The following is a 19,028-nucleotide window of genomic DNA, read 5'->3' as shown; positions in this document are numbered from 1 at the left end:
GGACGGGGAGGGGGCCCTGGGGGGAGGGGACGGGGAGGGGGCCCTGGGGGGAGGGGGCCCTGGGGGGAGGGGGCCCTGGGGGGAGGGGACGGGGAGGGGGCCCTGGGGGGGAGGCAGGGGAAGGGGAAGGGGAGGAGGGGGAGCTCGGAGGCGCTGCTGCCCTGGGGCTGGGGGCTGCGGCCGTGAGGGAAGGGAGAGAGGGGCGGAGGGCAGGCGTGGGGCGGTGCCAAGGTGCCAGCTTGCCCCCCCCCCGGCTCCTGCTTGTGCCACCCTCGGTGCCCTCCTGCCCCTGGATCGCTGCTGGGTGGCTTGGGAAGGGCAGAAGCTGGGCGAGGGGAGGGCTGGCACCCAGCCTGGCACCCAGCCTGGCACCCAGCATGGCACCCAGCCCCCACCTCGCAGCTTGGTGCCACCGGACCCGCAGCTTGTGGTGGGGCAGTGCCAGGTCCTGCTGTGGGCTCCCGGGGGGGGTCTCCATCGTGGGCAGTGCCCGCGGGCTGCTCCTCCTCATCCTCCTCCCTGCCCCCAGCCCCTTGTGCCCTTCCAGCCCCACCCGGGCTGGACCCAGGCCCAGCAGGGTCCTGCTCACCGCAGGGCACCTGGGGACACCTCCAGGGTGGCATCGCCGAGGTCCTGTCCCCACCGCGGGCTGGGGGCCACCTCCTGCCCTGCTCCGGGGGGCTTGGGCACCCCCAGGGTGGCATCGAGGTCCCATCGAGGATGCTGAGGGCCAGGGCTCTGCTGCCACCTGAGGTCCTCAGGGCCGCGGTGCCCCTGTGCCAGCCCCGTGCCAGCCGCAGCACGGGGGCCGCCCCCCGCCCCGCCGCCCCCCGCCCGGCCGCCCCCCGCCCGGCCGCCCTGGCAGAGCTGCCGAAGGACCTCCCAGAGCTTCCTCCATGGGGAACGGCCTGGAATGTGCCCCCGGCGGACCCCCAGGGCTTGGGCACGGCCGGATGTGCCCAGCTGGAGCTGCTGGGACCCTGCACTGCCACCCTGCCCCCCCCGGGGACCCCCCGCCCGGCGGGGCCCCTGCGCTGTCGCCGTGTCGCCAGCCGCAGCTGCGACATTCCCGACATAGCTGCAGCCTCATAAACGGGAGAAAGGGGAGGGGGAGGGCGGGCAGGGGGCTCCCGGTGCGGGTGGGGAGGGGTCGGTGCGGGGTGGCTCTGAGGGAGGCCACCCAGGGGGGCTCCAGCCCCGCGCTGTGTCCTCCAGCCCTGTCCTGGGGTCTCCGTCCCCGGCTCATGTCCCTCCAAACGCCCCCCGCCCCCCCCCCCCCCCCCGGGGCTGGCATCACCACCCTGGGGGCACCGATGCCAGCCTGAGGGCCTGGGGACATTGTGCCACTTGCCCTGGGTGGCACCTCCCGGGGCACGGATGCCAACAGGGCTTGGGGCTGTGCCACTCGGTGCCAGCCTGGTGGCACCTCCTGGGGCATGGATGCCAGCGGTGGCTTGGGGCTGTGCCACTCGGTGCCAGCCTGGTGGCACCTCCCGGGGCATCGATGTCAGTGGTGGGTTGGGGCTGTGCCAGCCTGGTGGCACCTCCCGGGGCACGGATGCCAACAGGGCTTGGGGCTGTACCACTCGGTGCCAGCCTGGTGGCACCTCCCGGGGCACGGATGCCAACAGGGCTTGGGGCTGTGCCACTCGGTGCCAGCCTGGTGGCACCTCCTGGGACACGGATGCCAGCGGTGGGCGAGGGACTCCCCCGGCGCCATCTGCTGCTGGTGGCACCCCGCGGGCCACCCTGGTGCCACCCTGGTGCCACCCTGGTGCCACCCTGGTGCCAGGGACCCCTCCCCCCGGGCCCCCCCCGACCTGCTTCAGCCTGGAAGCTTTTTCAGCTCTCTTTTATTTCTCTGCTCTCCAAGTGCTGAGTTCGAAGCCACCTTCGGACCCCCTCCCCCCGCCCCCCGCCCCCCTTTGGTTGTGCCACCGCGCCCCTGCCACCCTCCCCCGCCCTGGCACCGCCTCCCACCCTCGAGAGGTCTCGCGGGGGACAGATACAGCCCGGAAATAATAATAATAATAATTAATAATTAATAATAATAATAATAACAATAAGAATAGCCCCGGGGGGGGTTGGGGGTGGGGGGCTGCCAACCCTCCCCCCCCCCCCCCCGCCCCTTGCCCACCCTTCAACCCCCTGCAGGACCAGTTCAGACCAGTTGGCATCGGTGCCCACCTCTCCCTCCCTCCCCCCCCCCGCCCCCACCTCAGAGCTCAGTGGTGCCAGGGTGGCTGCCACCCTCCGGTGCCACCTGGCCTGTAACAGACCCCCCCCGACCCCCGACCCCCCGGGGGTGCCCCAGTGCCAAGGTGGGGGCTGGAATGTCCCAGGGGTGGGCACTGCCCTGGGGCTGGGTCCTGCAGTGGGCAGCAGTGCCCTGGGTATGGGCGGGGGGAGGGGGTGATGCCCATGGGGGAATGATGCCAACGGGAGGGGCGATGCCCAGGGGGGTGATGCCCATGGGGGGGGTTCCCACCTGCCTCAAAGCTCTTCAAACCCAGGGGGTGTCCCCCCCGTACCCCCTTCCCCCCCCCCGGGCAGCCCCAATCCCTCCCAGCCCCAAATCGCTGCCGCTGCCCTCCCGTGGTGCCCCTGGCACCAGCCCCAGCCCTGGGCACGTTGCTGTGCCCCCCTCCCCAGGGCTCTGCCACATGGATGGGGCGAGGAGGGCGAGCGGATCCCAACTGGATCCCAGCTGGATCCCAGCTGGATCCCGGCCGCCGGATCTTGGCTCCCTGGACTCCGGGGCGGGATCCCGTGGCTGGGGCAGCTCCAGGGCCCCTTCCAGTCCCCTCCGAGCAGCTCCTGGCTCTCTCCTGGCACCGGCAGCTGTGCCCAGCTGCTGGCACCGGCAGGAGGGTGCCCCCCCCCGCCCCGGTGCCGGTGTCCGGTGTGGGCTGGCGGGGGGCGGAGCGGCGGCCGCCGGTGCCGGGCGGGAGCCGAACGGGAACCGGCGAAACATTTCCGTGAGCAGCTTCCCTGGCACCAAGCTGGCATCGCGCACGGGGACGTGGGCATCAGCCCTGGCACGGCCAGATCCGCGGCTGCTGGGGGGCACGGACCCCGCCCCCCCGCCCCCCAAAGGCACTGAACGGCGGGGAGGGGGCGGGGGGGGGGCGGAGGAGGCCTCGGCCCCGGAGCTGGCTGCAGAGGTTCCAGGAGGCTTTGGTGGCATCGGTGCCGGTGGCAAGGCCCCAGCGGTGCCAGGAGCCCGGCGCCAGGGGCCCTTAAGTGCTTGGGCGCCAGGTGGGGTGGCTGGAGGTTGGCACGGCTGGGGGTTGGCACGGCGGGGGGGGAGTTGGGTGGCACCGCTGGGATTTGACTTCCCCGGGGCTCGGCGCTGCCGGGGTTTTGGCATCGCCAGGGGCTGGCATCGCCAGGCTGGCACCACGTCCTCGCCCTGGTCCTTGTAAGCGCTTTGGGCACTGCGGAGCCGGGGGCACAAGTGCTAAACATCCCGGGTGCCCCCCGGCTCTGCCCCGGTGCCATCCCTAAGTGCTACGCGGGTGCGGACGTGGCCGCGGGGTCGTTGCCCACCCGGGCCCGGTGCTTGTGCCCCACGGTGCCACCGGTGGGGGCGGAGGGAGGCGCGAATCCCATCCGGCACCCTCGGGATAAGTGCTGGGGGCCGGGGTCCCGGGGGGGGCTCCCCTGGGCTGTTCCCACCGCGGCGTGGGGCCGGGGACCGCCTGGCGCCAGGGTTGGCTCCCGGCCGGGCTCCGGCTCGGCCCCGGTTGCGTCACTTCGGCCCCGGTGCCAGCGGAGGGCACCGGCCGGGGTCAGCCGGGGAGCGCCGGAGCCTTTCCCACGGCCGCGCAACCCCCGGGGCCGCGGAGGGGCAGGCGGCGGCGGCGGATCCGCGGCGTAGGAGGAAGGGCTCCGGCCGGAGCCTCCCTCCGGTTCTGGCCGCTGCCGCCTCCGGGTGAGCCACCGGAGACACCCCCGAGCTGCCGGGGCCGGGCCCCGGCGTTGGGCTGGCAGCGCCGGGAGCAGCATCCCCCTCCCGCCGGCGGTGCCAGGGCCGGATCCGCGGCGCGGGCGGCAGCTCCGATCCCCCTCCCGCCGTCGGTGCCCGGCCGGTGCCGCGCGGCGCTGGCGCTGCCAACTGCGGCCGCCCCTCCGGAGCCACCCCTGCTGCGGTGCCACGGGTGCCAGGCCGGTGCCCGCGGTGTGAGGGGAGGGAGAGAGGGGCCCGCGGGGGAGCTCCCCTGGCCCAGCGCCGGCCGGGGGCGGGGGGGTTGAGTAATAAATAAATAAATTAACGAAGGGTTGCCTCCCGCCGCCGGTGCCCGCCGGTGCCCGCCGGTGCCCGGTGTGCCCCTCCCGGGCGGGGGGTGGGGGGTGGGGGGGGGTCCCGCTGCCGTATCCTGACGTCCTGGCGACACCTCCGTGGGGCTGCTGACTCCTTGCTGGGGCTGCTGACAGCTCCGGGCGGGGGGAGGGCAGGGTTGGCGCCACCTTGCTGGGGCTGCTCCTGGATGGGGACCCTTGGGTGCCCCCCGCGGGGCCGACCCCACCCCTTGGACCGCTCCGGAAGCAGAGGGAGGGGCGGGAGGGGGGGGGTGGGGGGCGCTGCTTGGCCTCCTCCTCCTCCTCTCCCCCCCTGGCCGCTGAGCTGGGGTGGGAGAGGTGCTGGTGAAGAGGTGTGGGAGGGGAGGGGGCGGTTCCCGGCGCGCCCCTTCCCATCTGGGTCCTGTTGCTCTATTGCACAAAGCGAAGCTGCTGCTGCGGCTCTCCTGGGGGGGTTCTGCCCTCCCTCCCTCGCTCCAGAGGAGCTTCAACCTTCAGCCTTTCGGCTCTGCTGGTTTGGTTGTGTCCCATCGGAAACCAGCCCCAAAACCAACCCCGAAGAGCTCAGTTTGCTGCTGGGAAGTGGTGGTGGTGGCACAGGGCCGGGGGAGGAGGAGCAAAGGTTGGAGGCAAACAGCTCTGGGAGGTCCTTTCCAGCCTCGGATGTTGGTTCCAGGAGGAGGAGGAGGAGGAGGAAGGCTTGGAGCTGATGATCTTTGGAGGTCCTTTCCAGCCTTGAATGCTGATTCCATGAGGAGCAGGAGGAGGAGGAGGAAGGTTTGGACTTGAGGGCCTCTGGAGGTCCTTTCCAACCTCAAACATCGATTCTGGGATTCCAGGAGGAGGAGGAAGAGGAGGAGGAAGATTTGGAGTCGATGACCTCTGGAAGTCCTTTCCAACCTCAGCTGCTGATTCCATCAGGAAGAGGAAGGGGAAGGGTTGGACTCAGTGACCTCTGGAGGTCCTTTCCCACCTCCAGCATTGACTCCATGAGGAGGAGGAAGGGTTGGACTTGATGACCTCTGGAGGTCCTTTCCCACCTCCAATGTTGATTCCATGAGGAGGAAGGGTTGGAGTCGATAACCTCTGGAAGTCTTTTCCCACCTTCAACATTGACTCCATGAGGAGGAGGAAGAGGAAGGGTTGGAGTTGATGACCTCTGGAGGTCCTTTCCCACCTCCAGCACTAATTCCATGAGGAGGAAGAAGAGGAAGGGTTGGAGTCGATGACCTCTGGAAGTCCTTTCCCATCTCCAACACTAACTCCATGAAGAGGAGGAGGAGGAGGAAGGGTTGGAGTTGATGACCTCTGGAAGTCCTTTCCCACCTCCAACACCGATTCCATGAGGAGAAGAAGAAGGAGGAGGAGGAGGAGGAGGGGGACGAGAAGGAGGCAGCACCCACGGCAGCGTGGGGGTGGGTGGGGTGGGGGTGGCTGGGGAGGCTCTGGGTGGGGGCTGGGGTGGGTGGGGGCCGCCCTCTCCTTTAGGAGCAGCCGCATCTGTCCACCACCATGCCGGGGATCTTGCCGTAGATGATCTGCTGCTTGTCGTTGAAGTAGAGCATGTTGATGGGGGACATCTTGGTGGGGGTGCAGCAGGGCCCGGCCGAGCCGCGGGGGTTGGCCTGCTGCACCAGGTGGGTGTGGGGATACTTCTGCATGAACATGTACTCGCACTGCCCCGAGCAGTAGTTGGCCTTGTACCTCTTGGGGGCGATGATCCAGTCCCAGCCGAAGGCCTCGAAGTCGACGGTCAGGGGGTAGCGGCAGCAGCGCGACTCCGTCGAGTGCTCGTCGCAGTCCAGCCCCAGGTTGCGCCGCGAGCGCTTGGCCGGCTCCAGCACCCGCAGCTCCATGAAGGGGTGCTGGGGGCGGGGGAGGAGGAGGAGGAGGAGGAGGAGGAGGAAGGAGAGGAGCAAGAAAAGGAGGAAGGAGAGGAGGAGGAAAAGGAGGAAGGGGAGGAGGAGGAAAAGGAGGAAAAGGAGGAAGAGGAAAAGGAGGAAGAGGAGGAGGAGGAAAAGGAGGAAGAGGATAAGGAGGAAAAGGAGGAGGAGGAAAAGGAGGAAGAGGAGGAGGAGGAAAAGGAGGAAGAGGAGGAGGAAAAGGAGGAAGAGGATAAGGAGGAAATGGAGGAGGAGGAAAAGGAGGAGGAGGAAGGGGAGGAGGAGGAGAAGGAGGAAGGAGAGGAGGAGGAAAAGGAGGAGGAGGAAGGGGAAGTGGAGGAAAAGGAGGAGGAGGAAAAAGAGGAAGGGGAGGAGGAGGAAAAGGAGGAGGAGGAAAAAGAGGAAGGGGAGGAGGAGGAAAAGGAGGAAGGGGAGGAGGAAGAAAAGGAGGAAGGGGAGGAAGAAGAAAAGGAGGAAGGAGAGGAGGAGGAAAAGGAGGAAAAGGAGGAGGAGGAAAAGGAGGAAGAGGATAAGGAGGAAAAGGAGGAGGAGGAAAAGGAGGAAGAGGAGGAGGAGGAAAAGGAGGAAGAGGATAAGGAGGAAATGGAGGAGGAGGAAAAGGAGGAGGAAAAAGAGGAAGGGGAGAAGGAGGAAAAGGAGGAGGAGGAAGGGGAGGAGGAGGAGAAGGAGGAAGGAGAGGAGGAGGAAAAGGAGGAGGAGGAAGGGGAAGTGGAGGAAAAGGAGGAGGAGGAAGAGGAAGGGGAAGAGGAGGAAAATGTGGAAGAGGAAGAAGGGGAAGGGGAAGGAGAAGGGGAAGGAGAAGAGGATGTGAGCAACCTGCCTCAGACCCTCCTCACCCAGCAGCCATCAGCCCAACCAGCAGCACCCCCTGGGCACCTGCATGGCTTCGCTGCTGCTCTGGTGCCAGCGCTGCTGGGGGAGCAGCAGGGGCTCAGCACCCTCAAGGTGCCACCATCCCACTGCCTCCATTGCCACCTCCAGGGTCCCACCACCCCTATGGTCTCCTCACTCCTCCATCTCCCCACGCCCCTGGTCCCACCACGCCAGCTCCGCACAGCCCTGCAGAGCTGCCCCTTGGTGGAGCTCTCAATGTCCCCAGGGAGCTGTGCCCTGCCCTGCGAGCTGCCACCAGCTCCAGGGGCCTGGGGCTGTCCCTCTGGCCTCTCCTCACCCTCCAGTCCCACCAGGCTGAGCTGGCTGAACGCCACCAGGGTGACCCTGGAGGTCCTTCACCCAGGGCTACCTGGGGACCCTTCACCAGGGCTACCTGGGGACCCTTCCCCAGGCTAACCTGATGGAGCTTCATCAGGATGACCTGGTTGAACTTCACCAGGCTAACCTGGAGACCCTTCCCCAGGGCAACCTGGAAGTCCTTCACCTCCCCAGCCTGCCAGCCCTCCCCCTTCCCATCCTTCCCCCCCTTTCCCCTCCCTCCTCCTTTACCCACCAGCCCCTCAGCGCCGGGCCCCAGGGAGGTGACGGCCAGGTCGTTGCCGTGGGGGTCGAAGGCATTGATCTCGATGCCCCAATTGCTGTGGGGCTGCTTGAACCAATTCTGCAGGACGTGCTTGAAGTCGATGCTCTGCCAGTGGCCGGCGCGGGAGTTGAGGTCGATCTTGAGGGAGCGGATCCGGATGTGGCGGCTGCCAGCCTCGGTCACCGGCTTCAGCCGCAGGATCTGCAGGTACACCGTGGCCGTGTGCTGCACCGGCCGCAGGTACACCCAGAGCTGAGCCTTCACCACCTTGGTGAACATCACCTTGGGGCTGAAGTTGAAGAAGCAGCAGTGGGGGTTGCCCTCGATCTGCACCACCGGGTCGGCTGTAAAAGGCGAGGGGGGGGTGGGGGAGGAAGGAAGAAGGGGAAGGGGGAGGCGGAAGGGGCAGGGAGGGAGGAGGGGAAGGGTCGTTAGGGGTTTGGTCCACAGGAGTTTGGGTTTTGCTTTGAGCTTCGTTGCTCTGAGCAGCTGCAGCAGCATTGTTACCATCATCATCATCATCATCATCACCATCACCAGCATCAGCATCAGCATCAGCAGTCATCCTCCTCCTCCTCCTCCTCATTGCCCTCATCATCCTCCTCCTCACCCCCCCTCATCCTCATCCTTCTCATCCTCATCCCCATCATCCTCATCCTCATCCTCATCCCCATCCCTATCATCTTCCTCATCCTCACCTCCATTCTCCTCCACTACTTCCTTCTCCTCCTCATAGTCTTCCTCCCCTTCCCCTTCCTCTTCCCCTTCCCCTGCTCCTCTTCATCCTCCCCCTCTTCCTCCTCCTTCTCATCCTCATCCTTATGTCATCCCCCCCCCTCCTCCTCCTCCTGGGGCAGGGGGTCAGGGCGAGCACCTCCTCTGCGCTCGGGAGGTGAAGGTCAGGTCAGGGAGGTCATTGCCCCTCCCGCGGCCATGAGGCCCCCGGCTGCCCCCTGACCCCATGGCACCGGGGAGCTGTGACCCCTCCCGGGGGCCACGGGGTCGGCTGAGCAGGCTGAGGGGCCCCAGCCCCACAGCACCTGCTCCAGGGCAGCTGCTGCCCGGCCTGCCCCTGCCAGGGCCTCAGCACAGACCCCCGGCGCAGCCCTGGCACCAAGCTGGGCACCACCGGGCTGCCCGCCGGGGCTGCAGCTTGGGGGGCACCAATCTCCCACCCCTCCTGAGCTTGTTTTGGGGGAGCCAAACCAGCCCCCGGTGCCAGCTCCCAGCCCCCAGTGCCAGCTCCCAGATGCCATCTCCTGATGCCAGCTCTCAGCACCCACTCCCAGGTCCCAGAGAGCTCTCAGGGAGCATCTGGCTCACATCGAGGTGGGAATTTGCCCTCCCCCCCCGCTCCCCCCTCCCCCCCGTGCCCCTTCCCAGCTTTAACCATTTGCTGTCCTCTGAGGTCACCACTCTGCCACTCAGGGGTCACAGCACTGGGGGGGGGCAACCCTGGGAATGCCATCCCCCCCTTCCCCCCTCCCCAACATCCAGTGCCAGGGGCTAGGGTTTGGTTTGGGGGGGGGTCTCCAGCTGGGAGACCCCCAAAGCCACCCTGGACCCAGTGCAGGTCCCTTCGAGCTGGCAGCCAAGTCCCTCCCCATGGCACCGTGGCAGCACTGCCTGAGCCTGGCAGCCTGGGGGACACCGAGGGGGCGGCAGTGGACCCCGGGGGGGGCAGCAGGGGGACACCGAGGGGACCCCGGGGAGACCACAGCCCCAGGGGTGAGAGCTGGGTCTGGGGTGCCAGGGGTGGGGGCTGTGCCAGGCTGGCTGCTCCTGGCACCGCGGGGTGATGCCAGGATGCCGGTGCCGTCGCTCCGGCAACGGGGGACAAAGGTTACCGGGACACCGGGCACGGCTGAGCATGTGCCGCGGGGGCGGCCCGACCCCCCCCGCCCGGCCTCTTTGTTCCCACCGGGGCCGGATTTGGGGCTCCCACCCCTGCCCTGTTAACCCTTTGCCTGCTGCGAGGGGGGAGCGGGGACCCTCCCCCAACTCCCAGCCCCCCCCTGCCCCCGCGCCGGGCACCCCTGCGGCGCCTGGAGGTGCCGAGAGCCGGCGGCGCCTCTGCCGTGGCCCCAGGTCCCTGTGGCCCCAGGTCTCTGTCTTCCCTTGTCCCTTATGTCCCCAAGTCCCATTGTCCCCACGTCCCCAGGTCCTGTGTCCTGCCGGCCCTGTGTCCCCAGGTCCTGTGTCCCCAAATCCTCTGTCCCCAAATCCTCTGTCCCCAGGTCCCTCTGTCCCCACGTCCCCATGTCCTGCTGTCCCCAAGCCCCCCACGCCCCCAGGTCCCTCTGTCCCCCCTGCTGACCTTGAGCAGCCCTGGGCAGAGCATCCAGCAGCCCCCAGCCCCCTCCAGCCCTCTCCCCTCCCCCTTCCCTCCCCTTCGCTGTGTCCCCCCCTCCCCTGTGTCCCCTCATTAAGGTCCCTTGGCCCCACAGGTCGTGGGGGTCATGGGTAGCCCCTAAATGGCTTTAGGACCTAATTAACCTTCTGCAGGAAAACGGGGGGGGGGGTCCTGGGGGCGGTGACTGGGGGCGGGGGGGGGGGGTGGTGCTGGGGGGAACTCGAGAGCTTTATGGCCTCTGCTGCCTGCAAAGAGCCTTCCCCCCCCCCCCCCCCTCCTCCTCCTCCTCCTCAGGAACCATAAAACCCCCACAATTGATTGGGGCGGAGGGAGGGAGGGGAGGGGGCAGGGACTGAAACCCACCCAAATTTCCCAGGGCTGAGGGCAGTTTGCAGCCTGAGGAGGAGGAAGAGGGTGGGGGCAGGACCCCCGGAGTGGGGGCTGTGGGGAGCTATTTTGGGGGTGGGTCCACCCCCCAACCTCCAAAGGTCGTTGGCGAAAGGGGGAGGGGGTGGGGGGAATGCAAAGGGAGTGAGGGGCGGGCCGGGGGTGGGGGGGGGGGAGGAGGAAACCCCCCCCCCAAAGGCAGAGGGGCCCCAATTTTATGGGTAATAAAATTTCAAAGCTCCTGAGCCTCTGAGTGCCCCGGGGAGGAAACTCGCTGGGGGGGGCCACAGCCTCACACCTCCCTCCCTTCCGCTCCCCCTTCGCACCCCGCGGGGGTCCCCGAGGGGTCCTGCAGCTGGGCGCGAGGGAAACTGAGGCACGGGAAGGGGGGGGTGGGGGGGTGACCTTCCCCCACCCCCGAAGGGCTGCACCCCCCCAACCCCCCCCCCAGTGCCAGTCGTGGGTCTGTCCTCCTGCGTGCCCTGTGCCACCCTGATGCTGCCACACTGTGCCCCTGTGCCACCTCCGTTCTCACCCTGTGCCACCTCTGCTGTGCCCCTCTGCCACCTCCAATCTCACCCTGTGCCACCTCGCTGTCACCCCCCTCGTCACCCTGCCACATGCCATGCCAGGAGGGGAGTGCTGGCACCCACAGCCTGGTCACTGTGCCCTCTGCCCTGTGTCCCCACTCTGGTCCCACTGCTGCTGGTGCCAAGTCCCAGGCCTCAGGGTTAGGTCCCAGCACCCACTACCAGCTTTCAGCAGCAGTGCTGGTGCCAGTGCTGGGTCCTGGCACGTCCTGCCAGTGCCCAGTCCCCCTGCTCACTGCTACCAGTGCCAGCTCTCAGTCCCCAGTGCCAGCTCCCAGTGCCAGCTCCCAGTACCTGCTCCCAGGTCCCTCAAACCAGTCCCTGCCACCCAGTCCCCAGTGCCAGGACTCAGCACCCACTGCCAGGTCCCAGTAACCAGTGTCAGGTCCCAGTATACCCAGTGCCAGCCCCCTGCCCCCTGTGCCCCATGCCAGGCTGTCCCATGCCCCTGGGACGTGCACGGAACCATCCCGGGGGGGTCGGGGGGGGGATCGAGCAGGGGCCGCGAGAGAGCAACGAGCCCCGGGGGGAACCCGAGGGGAACTGGAGGGAAACTGGGAGAGGGGACAGGAAGCACCGGGGGGAAGCAGTGGATGGGGCTGGGGGGAACTGGGAGGGCAAGAGGGGAAGGATGGAAGGGACTGGAGAGGACTGGGAAGGGATGGAAGGGACTGGGGAGGACTGGGGAGGGATGGAAGGGACTGGGGAGGGATGGAGAGGACCGGGGAGGGATGGAGGGAACCGGGGAGGAACAGAAGGAACTGGGGGCAGGGGAGGATGAAGGGAACGAGGATGGGATGGAGGGGACTGGGGAGGGATGGAAGGGACTGGAAAGGGATGGAGGGGACTGGGAAGGGGACTGGGAAAGGGACTGAGAAGGGATGGAAGGAACCAAGGTGGGATGAAGAGGACCGGAGAGGGTTGGAGGGAACTGGGGATGGGATGGAGAGGACTGGGGGTAGGAGGGAAGGGACCGAGGATGGATGGAGGGAAGTGGGGAGGAAGAGAAGGGTCTGGGAAGGAAGAGAAAGAGCCGGGAAGGAAGAGAAGGAACCGGGGAGAAAGAGAAGGGACCGGGGAGGAAGAGAAGGGACCGGGGAGGAAGAGAAGGAGCCAGGGAGGAAGAGAAGGGACCGGGGAGGAAGAGAAGGAGCCGGGAAGGAAGAGAAGGAACCGGGGAGGAAGAGAAGGAGCCGGGGAGGAAGAGAAGGAGCCGGGAAGGGCTGGAGCGGAGCGGGGATGGATGGATGGATGGATAGATTGATTTAAAAAAAGAGAAAGAAAGGGGGAAAAAGGGTTGCGGGAAGGGGAAGGGGAGGTGGAGGTGGAAGCGGGGAGAAAGGGGGTGGGGGGTGAGGGGTGGGGGGGGGAAGGCTGAGTCCGCCGGCGAAGTTTGCGGCAGCGGCGGGGCGGAACAAAGGCGGCACTGACTTTCCTGGGCCATGCTGATGACGGTCTCGGTGGTGGCGTGGTACTCGTCCTCCTCCAGGTACTGCTCGTCGTGCTGCAGCGAGTCCCCCTGGAAGTCGTGGAGGTCGAGGAGCTGCTGGAGCGGAGGGGCCTTGGGCAGCAGCTGCTCCACCACCTCCCGGGTGATGTTCGGAGCCTCCTTCAAGCGCAGCTTGCTCAAAATCTGCGACTTGATGCTCTCCAAGCGAAGCTCTTTGCTGTGCCTCCTCCAAACGCACACCGGGCAAACCGGCTCCGAAGAGGAGGAGGTGGAGGCGGAGGAGGCGGCGGCGGCAACGGCGGCGGCGGCGGGGGGGTGCCCTTCTCCTACCGACCCCCCCCCTCCTAAACCACCACCAGCGGCGCCGCCGCCGCCGACCCCCCCGCAAGCGACCGTTACCAGCACCGTTAAACACAGCAGCACCGGGGCCATACCGGGAAACTGAACCCTAAACAACCCTCCCACCCCCCCCCCCGGCGCTTAACAAAACAACCTTCCCCCCCCCCCCCCCCCCCCGCCACCTCTCTTCCTCTTAAACAAAACAACCTCTCCCCCCCCCCCCCCCCTTCCACTTTGGCCTTGTTCTCTGTGGGGGATTTTTGGGGGGGGGTTGTTTGTTTTTTTTTGCGGGGGCTTCCACCCGCGAAAGCGTTTTGGTGGTGGGGGAGAAGAGGCGGTAACGGGTGGCGGCGGGTGGCTGGGGGCGGGGGCGGGGACGGGACCGGTGTGGAAAAAAAAAAAAAAAAAAAAATAAAAGAAAAAAAAAAAAAAAAAAAGACAAAAAAAAAAAAAAAGGAGAGAGAAGAAAAAAAAAAAAAAATAAATGCAAAAAAAGGGAAAAAAAAAAAAATAAGGGGGAAAAAGGAGGAGGAAGGGGGGGTTGGGAAAAAAGGGAAAGGAGGAAAAAGAAAAAGAGAAGAAAAGGGAAAAAAAGAAAAGGGGGAAAAATAAAGGAAAAAAAGGAAAAAAAAGCAAAGGGAGGATTAAAAAATAAAAAGGGGGAGGAAGAGGAAGGGGGTGGGAAAAAAAGAGGGAAAGGGAAAGGGGAGGAGGGAAAAGAAAAGAGCAAAAGAAAAGGAGAGGGAAAAAAAGGAGAGAAGGAAGAAAAAAGAAAGGGAAAAAAGAAAAAGGAGAGAAGAAAGGGGAAAAAATAAAGAAAAAGGAAAGGGAAAAAAAAGAGGATTAAAGATAAAAGAGGGGAGGAAGAGGAGGGGGAATGGGAAGGGGGGAAAGGGAAAGGGGAGGGGAAAAAGAAAAAAGAAAAAAAAAGGAGAGAAGAAAGAAAAAAAAAGAAAGGAAAAGAAAATAAAGGGGGAAAAAGAAAGGAAAAAAAGAAAAGGGATTAAAAAAAGGAGGGGAAAGGAGGGGGAGGGGAAAAAAAGGGGGGAAAGGGAAAGGGGAGGAAAAAAGCAGGAAAGGGAAGAAAAGGAGAAAGAGGAAGGGAAAAAAAAAGGAAAGAAAAAAAAGGAAAGGTAAAAAAATAAAAGGGAAGATAAAAAAGGGGGGGAAGGGAAGGGGGGAAGGGAAAGGGGGGAAGGGAAGGGGGGGTGGGGGAAATAAAAAGGGAAAAGGGAAAGGGGGGGAGGAAAACAAAAAGCGAGAGAGGGAAGAAAGAAAAAAGAAAAAGGAAGGAAAAAAAGGGAGGATAAAAAAAAGGAGGGGGGGAGGAAGAGGAGGGAGGGGTGGGGGGTGGGGGGTGGGGGAAATAAAGGGGGGGGGGAGAGGGGAGAAAAAAACCCCCTCGGTCCCGGGGTTTTATACCCCAAGAGAACTGTGTCGTCACCGGACTTGATTGGCTGCGGAGGCACAAAAGAGGTTCTGGCGAGGGCCTTGGCACCATCCGCCGCCGGCCCCCCCCCGGGGAGAGAGCACCGGCGGCGGCCGGGCCCCGAGAGCGCCGCGGGGATGCGCCGGGAGCGGCTGCGGGCAGCGCCGGAGGGGCCAGCTGCGAGGGACCCAAAGCTTGCCCCAGCGCCAACACCAACCCCCCCACCCCCACCCCCCGGATCGCTTTCGCCTGGCTAAAGGAAGCTGGGGGAGAGTGGCACCCATGGGTGCCAGCTGTGAGGATGAAGGTCACCAAAGCTCAGTTCTGGGTGCCCATCACCCATGGGTGCCAGCTAAGTGTGGATGAAAGGCACCAAAGATGAATTCTGGGTGCCCACCACCCATGGGTGCCAGCTGTGAGGATGAAGGGCACCAAAGCTCAGTTCTGGGTGCCCACCACCCATGGGTGCCAGCTAAGTGTGGATGAAAGGCACCAAAGATGAATTCTGGGTGCCCATCACCCATGGGTGCCAGCTAAGTGAGGATGAGGGGCACCAAAGATGAATTCTGGGTGCCCACCACCCATGGGTGCCAGCTAAGTGTGGATGAAAGGCACCAAAGATGAATTCTGGGTGCCCACCACCCATGGGTGCCAGCTAAGTGTGGATGAAAGGCACCAAAGATGAATTCTGGGTGCCCATCACCCATGGGTGCCAGCTAAGTGAGGATGAGGGGCACCAAAGCTCAGTTCTGGGTGCCCACCACCCATGGGTGCCAGCTAAGTCAAGATGGGGCCTTCAAGAGTCTTGCCAGTGCCTCCCAGTACCCCCCAAGATCCACCCCAGTACATCCCAGTGCCTCCCAGTACCCCATCCCCCGGGCAGAGCATCCCAGAGCCGTATCCTCGCCCCCCCGCCCCCAGGGGGAACCCCTCAGCCGCCCCCCGCCCCACTTTAATCCTGGCGGAGCTGCTCCCCATCAGAACCATGGAGAGGGCAAGAAGGCAGCGCAGCCGCCGCCCCGGGGGTCGCCCCGGGGGCTTCACCGGGGGCTTCACCGGGCTCCGGGAATAGCCCGGGGGGGGGAACTGGGATCCGGCGTGGTTCGGTGGGGAGAACCGAGCTGATGGGGGCTGGGGGGGAGGACAAATCGGTGTGGTGAAGGGAGAGCGGTACGAGGGGGTGGGGGTCCGGGGGGAGTGGGTCCCGTTAGCCCCCTCCCCACCCCCGGTGCAGCGGCTGGAGCGTGGTGCAAGCGTATCCCACTAGGGGGCGCCACTGGGTGGCTCGGGAACACGGACGCGCAGGGAGGAGAGCGCCACCTGGTGGCGCGGGGTGGGGGCGGCAGCGCTTCGCCGTTAACCGCCGCTGGAAGAGGAGCGGGGGGGAAAACATCCCTCCGGTACCGGCTCTCCTCTGTCGTTACCCTGGCGACAGCGACTTCCGGCGGCCCCGGCCCCGGGATGTCCCCGTCCCGGCCTGCTTCCTAACCCCCCCCTCCGGTCTCCGGTGACGAAAGGGTTAAAGCGGCGGCGTGACGTGTTCCGGTCGGCTCCGCCCCACGGGGTCGCCCCGCAGGAGCTGTCAGCGGCCCCGGCTCCGGTAACGGCAACGGGGAGGTGTTGGGGGGTAGGGGGCAAGCCGGAGGGTCCCGGAGATCCCTCCGCGGAGAGTCACGGGAGAGGGCGAACCGAGGCGGGAGGGTGGGGGGGTGTTCCGGGAAGGGGAGTCCCGGGTGGGAGTTCCCCCACGTGGCGCAGCCCCGGGGGAAGGGCTCCGAGCATCCCCCGCGGGACCTGCCCCGGGTGGGACTGTGCCCCCCTGCACCACCGGGGACACCACAGGGTGGGAGCCGTCTCCTGGGGTGGGCACAGCCCTTCCCAGGTCCCCGCGTGTCCGTGTCCACGTCCCCCGCGGCCCCACGGTCACGTCCCCTTGGCCCCACAGGCACAGCCCCACGGCCCCGCTTCTACTCCACGTCCACCTCTCCATCTCCCTGTCCCTGTGTCGCCACGGCCCCATCCCCCCGGCCCCATCCCCACGGCCCCGTCCCCCCGGCCCCATCCCCCCGGCCCCATCCCCACGGCCCCATCCCCACGGCCCCGTCCCCCCGGCCCCATCCCCCCGGCCCCGTCCCCACGGCCCCACCTCCAGCCCTGTGGCCCCGGGCAGGATAATTTTAGCCCTGTCCCCACCCTGTGCCCAGCCCCGCGCAGGATGCGGCCCCCGGCTCGCTGCCCACACCCAGCAATTAGCTCGCAAGGGCTCCGGGGGCCTCGCTGGGAGCCAGGAGGTGGCTTTGTGCGTGGGGCCCCCACGCCCCCCAAAACCCCCTACCCTGAGCACTCTGTGCCCACCCAGGGTGGCCATGGCAGGGCTGCTGCAGGCCCTGGTGGGGGCCTCGGAGAAGGCTGCCCACATCGCCCGGCTGTGCCGCGGGGAGCAGCCTCTCTTCCAGCTGCTGGTGGCAGAGAAGAAGGGCACCGACAGGAACAGGAGGTTCCTGCGGGACTTCAAGACCCTGGCAGATGTCCTCATCCAGGAGGTCATCAAGCATGACCTGGGCAAGGAGGTAGGGGATGGGTTGGGGGTCTCCAGGGTGCCCCCTGTGTCTCTCTGTGCCATGCTGAGCTGCTTTGGTCATCAGGAATGAGCTGGGCAAAGAGGCAGAGATGAGGTTGGGGTCTCCAGGGTGTCCCCCGTGTCCCCCCTGTGCCACACTGTGTCCCTCCGTGTCCCCCCTGTGCTGCCCTGGTCATCAGACATGACCTGAGCAAGGAGATAGAGGATGGGGTGAGGAGGGGTCCCTAGGGGTCCCCCCCGTCCCCCTGCCCCACGCTGAGCTCCCTGCCCCCCCCAGTTTCCAGACCTGCGTGGCCACATCCACGGCGAGGAGTCCAACGAGTTCCAGACCGGGCAGGGTGAGTGCCAGGGGAGCTGGGGGGCAGCAGCCGAACCGGGTCCGTCCCTCCCCCTCTCCCCAGCCCGGGACTGACCCGGGGGTGCCGGCGGCAGGGGACACGGTGACCGTGCAGGTCTGCGCCAGCCCCGGGGACACGGCGGCTCTGCTGCTCTCGGTGCTGGAGCCCGAACGGGAGGCTGCGGAGCTGCTGGCGGCCGCGGTGCACCGGGAGGTGGTGCTGAGCGACGCGGAGCTGGCAGGCGTGGAGCTCGGCGTCCACCCCCGGGACCTGGCCGTCTGGATTGACCCCATCGGTGAGGCGGGGGGCGGGCTGGGAAAGGCTGGGTCGGGGACCCCTCCCAACGTGCACCGTGTCTGAGGCCCAGTGAATTCCCCTCCCCGGTGCCAGTGTACCCAGTGCCAGGTCCCAGGCTGCCAGGGCTGGGTCCTGGTACCCCCTGCAGTGCCCAGCCCTGCTACTCACTGCTGCCAGTGCCAGCTCCCAGTCCCTGCTACCCAGTCCCCAGCGCCAGGTCTCAGCTCCCATTACCAGGTCCTAGTCCCCGGTGCCAAGTCCCAGCAGCCAGTGCCAGCTCCCAGCCCCAGTGACCCTTCCCAGTCCCCGGTGCCCCATCCCAGCTGCCAGCCAGGCTGCCCCGCGTCCCCGGGACTCCCACGGGAGCCGTCCCCGGGGCGAGCGAGTTGGGGCTGCGGGAGAGCGAGGAGCCCCGCGGTGGGGAACCGGGAGGGAACCGGAGCGGGGAACTGGGAGAGGACAGAGAGTACCTGGGGGAGGCTGGGGGGAACTGGGAGGGGAAGTGAGGAAGGATGGAGGGGACTGGGATGGGGTGGAGGGGACCGGCTGAGCCCCGGTGGCTCGGGCTGAGCCCCGGTGACCCGGGCTGAGCCCCGGTGACCCGGGCTGCACCCGCAGACTCCACCAACGAGTACATCGCGGGGCGTGAGGATGTGACCCCCCTGGATGGCATCGCCCCGGGGGGGCTGCGCTCGGCGCTGGTGCTCATCGGGGCCTACGACCGCCGCACCGGGAGCCCGGTGCTGGGGGTCATCAACGAACCCTTCTTCCAGCGGGACCCCCAGAGCCGCAGGTACCCGGGGAGCACCGGGCTGGGGGACACGCACGCACGCACGGGGGACGGTGACCCCTCCAAAACCTCAGGGGAGCAGCTGGGCACCCGGTGCCAGCTTGGGGGGGGGGGGGGGGGGGGCTCACGGGCACCCGGTGCCAGCTGGGGGAGGGGGCTCACGGTGCCTATCCCCGCAGGTGGCAAGGGAGGTACCACTGGGGGGTCGCCTACGGTGCCACTCGGCTGTCCTCGCTGAGCGTCCCCCCCCCGCGCCCCACTCCCTGCGTGGTGCTGAGCCGTGCGGAGGGGGCTGCGGTGCGGGGGGCCCTGGAGCCCCTCTGCGGGGGCCGCCTGCGGTTCGCCGCCGGGGCCGGCTACAAGCTGCTCTGCGTCATCCTGGGGCTGGCAGATGCCTACGTCCTGTCCGAGGGCACCACCTTCGCCTGGGACGCCTGTGCCCCCCATGCCATCCTGCGGGCCCTGGGCGGGGGCGTGGTGGCCCTGGCGGAGGCCCTGCGGGCACGGCGGGAGGGGGACGCGGGACCCCCGGCCGAGCTGGTCTATAACCGGCCGGTGGAAGGGGCGGGGGGAGCCGAGCGCTGGGCCAACCGGGGGGGGTTCGTGGCCTACCTGCACCCCCAGCACCTCGAGGCCGTGTTGGCAGCGCTGGGCACCGTGCCCGGGCTGTGAGCCCACAGCAGCTGGGGCCACGGGGGGCGGGGGGGGGGAATGGGGCAGCTTGGGACCATGAGACACAGGGTGGCAGCGCCCCCAGGGTGATGGTTATGGGGCAGGTGGGACCCCAGGAT

At 66.7% G+C, this 19,028-nt stretch overlaps 3 protein-coding genes across 3 annotated transcripts in view; 2 read left to right on the top strand and 1 right to left on the bottom strand.

Moving 5' to 3' along the window:
- SMARCC2 (SWI/SNF related, matrix associated, actin dependent regulator of chromatin subfamily c member 2) overlaps positions 1 to 3,425 on the top strand; it is a 14,503-nt gene extending 11,078 nt beyond the window's left edge. Inside the window, exon 27 of the mRNA XM_054177330.1 lies at positions 2,868 to 3,425. Coding sequence (XP_054033305.1) covers positions 2,868 to 3,425 — 558 coding nt within the window. The remainder of the gene's footprint in view (positions 1 to 2,867) is intronic.
- Positions 3,426 to 5,772: 2,347 nt separating this feature from the next.
- GDF11 (growth differentiation factor 11) lies at positions 5,773 to 12,904 on the bottom strand. The gene is made up of 3 exons (XM_054177414.1): positions 12,445 to 12,904; positions 7,654 to 8,027; positions 5,773 to 6,167 (listed from the first exon to the last, which is right to left on the bottom strand). The coding sequence occupies exons 1-3, from the start codon at positions 12,893 to 12,895 to the stop codon at positions 5,787 to 5,789; spliced, it is 1,206 nt and encodes a 401-aa protein (XP_054033389.1). The 5' UTR covers positions 12,896 to 12,904; the 3' UTR covers positions 5,773 to 5,786.
- Positions 12,905 to 15,748: 2,844 nt separating this feature from the next.
- On the top strand, positions 15,749 to 18,924 carry INPP1 (inositol polyphosphate-1-phosphatase). Its single transcript, XM_054177416.1, has 6 exons — positions 15,749 to 15,831; positions 16,591 to 16,801; positions 17,090 to 17,150; positions 17,245 to 17,445; positions 18,066 to 18,240; positions 18,417 to 18,924. The coding sequence occupies exons 2-6, from the start codon at positions 16,598 to 16,600 to the stop codon at positions 18,907 to 18,909; spliced, it is 1,134 nt and encodes a 377-aa protein (XP_054033391.1). The 5' UTR covers positions 15,749 to 15,831; positions 16,591 to 16,597; the 3' UTR covers positions 18,910 to 18,924.
- Positions 18,925 to 19,028: the final 104 nt, after the last annotated feature.

The sequence above is a fragment of the Dryobates pubescens genome, chromosome 40 (genome assembly GCF_014839835.1).
Source record: "Dryobates pubescens isolate bDryPub1 chromosome 40, bDryPub1.pri, whole genome shotgun sequence".
NCBI classification, from domain to species: Eukaryota; Metazoa; Chordata; class Aves; order Piciformes; family Picidae; genus Dryobates; species Dryobates pubescens.
This window is presented reverse-complemented; position numbering and strand designations above follow the sequence as displayed.

What these genes read in the sequence shown, in the direction of transcription:
- GDF11 (XM_054177414.1), bottom strand. Translation starts at nt 12,895, where the DNA reads ATGGCCCCGGTGCTGCTGTGTTTAACGGTGCTGGTAACGGTCGCTTGC. An exon ending in CATCAGCATGGCCCAGGAAA is followed by an intron (nt 8,028 to 12,444) that starts GTCAGTGCCGCC and finishes CGCCTTTTACAG; the next exon opens with CCGACCCGGTGGTGCAGATC. An exon ending in GGCCCGGCGCTGAGGGGCTG is followed by an intron (nt 6,168 to 7,653) that starts GTGGGTAAAGGA and finishes CCCCGCCCCCAG; the next exon opens with CACCCCTTCATGGAGCTGCG.
- INPP1 (XM_054177416.1), top strand. Translation starts at nt 16,598, where the DNA reads ATGGCAGGGCTGCTGCAGGCCCTGGTGGGGGCCTCGGAGAAGGCTGCC. An exon ending in CGTCTGGATTGACCCCATCG is followed by an intron (nt 17,446 to 18,065) that starts GTGAGGCGGGGG and finishes CTGCACCCGCAG; the next exon opens with ACTCCACCAACGAGTACATC. An exon ending in CGGGACCCCCAGAGCCGCAG is followed by an intron (nt 18,241 to 18,416) that starts GTACCCGGGGAG and finishes CTATCCCCGCAG; the next exon opens with GTGGCAAGGGAGGTACCACT.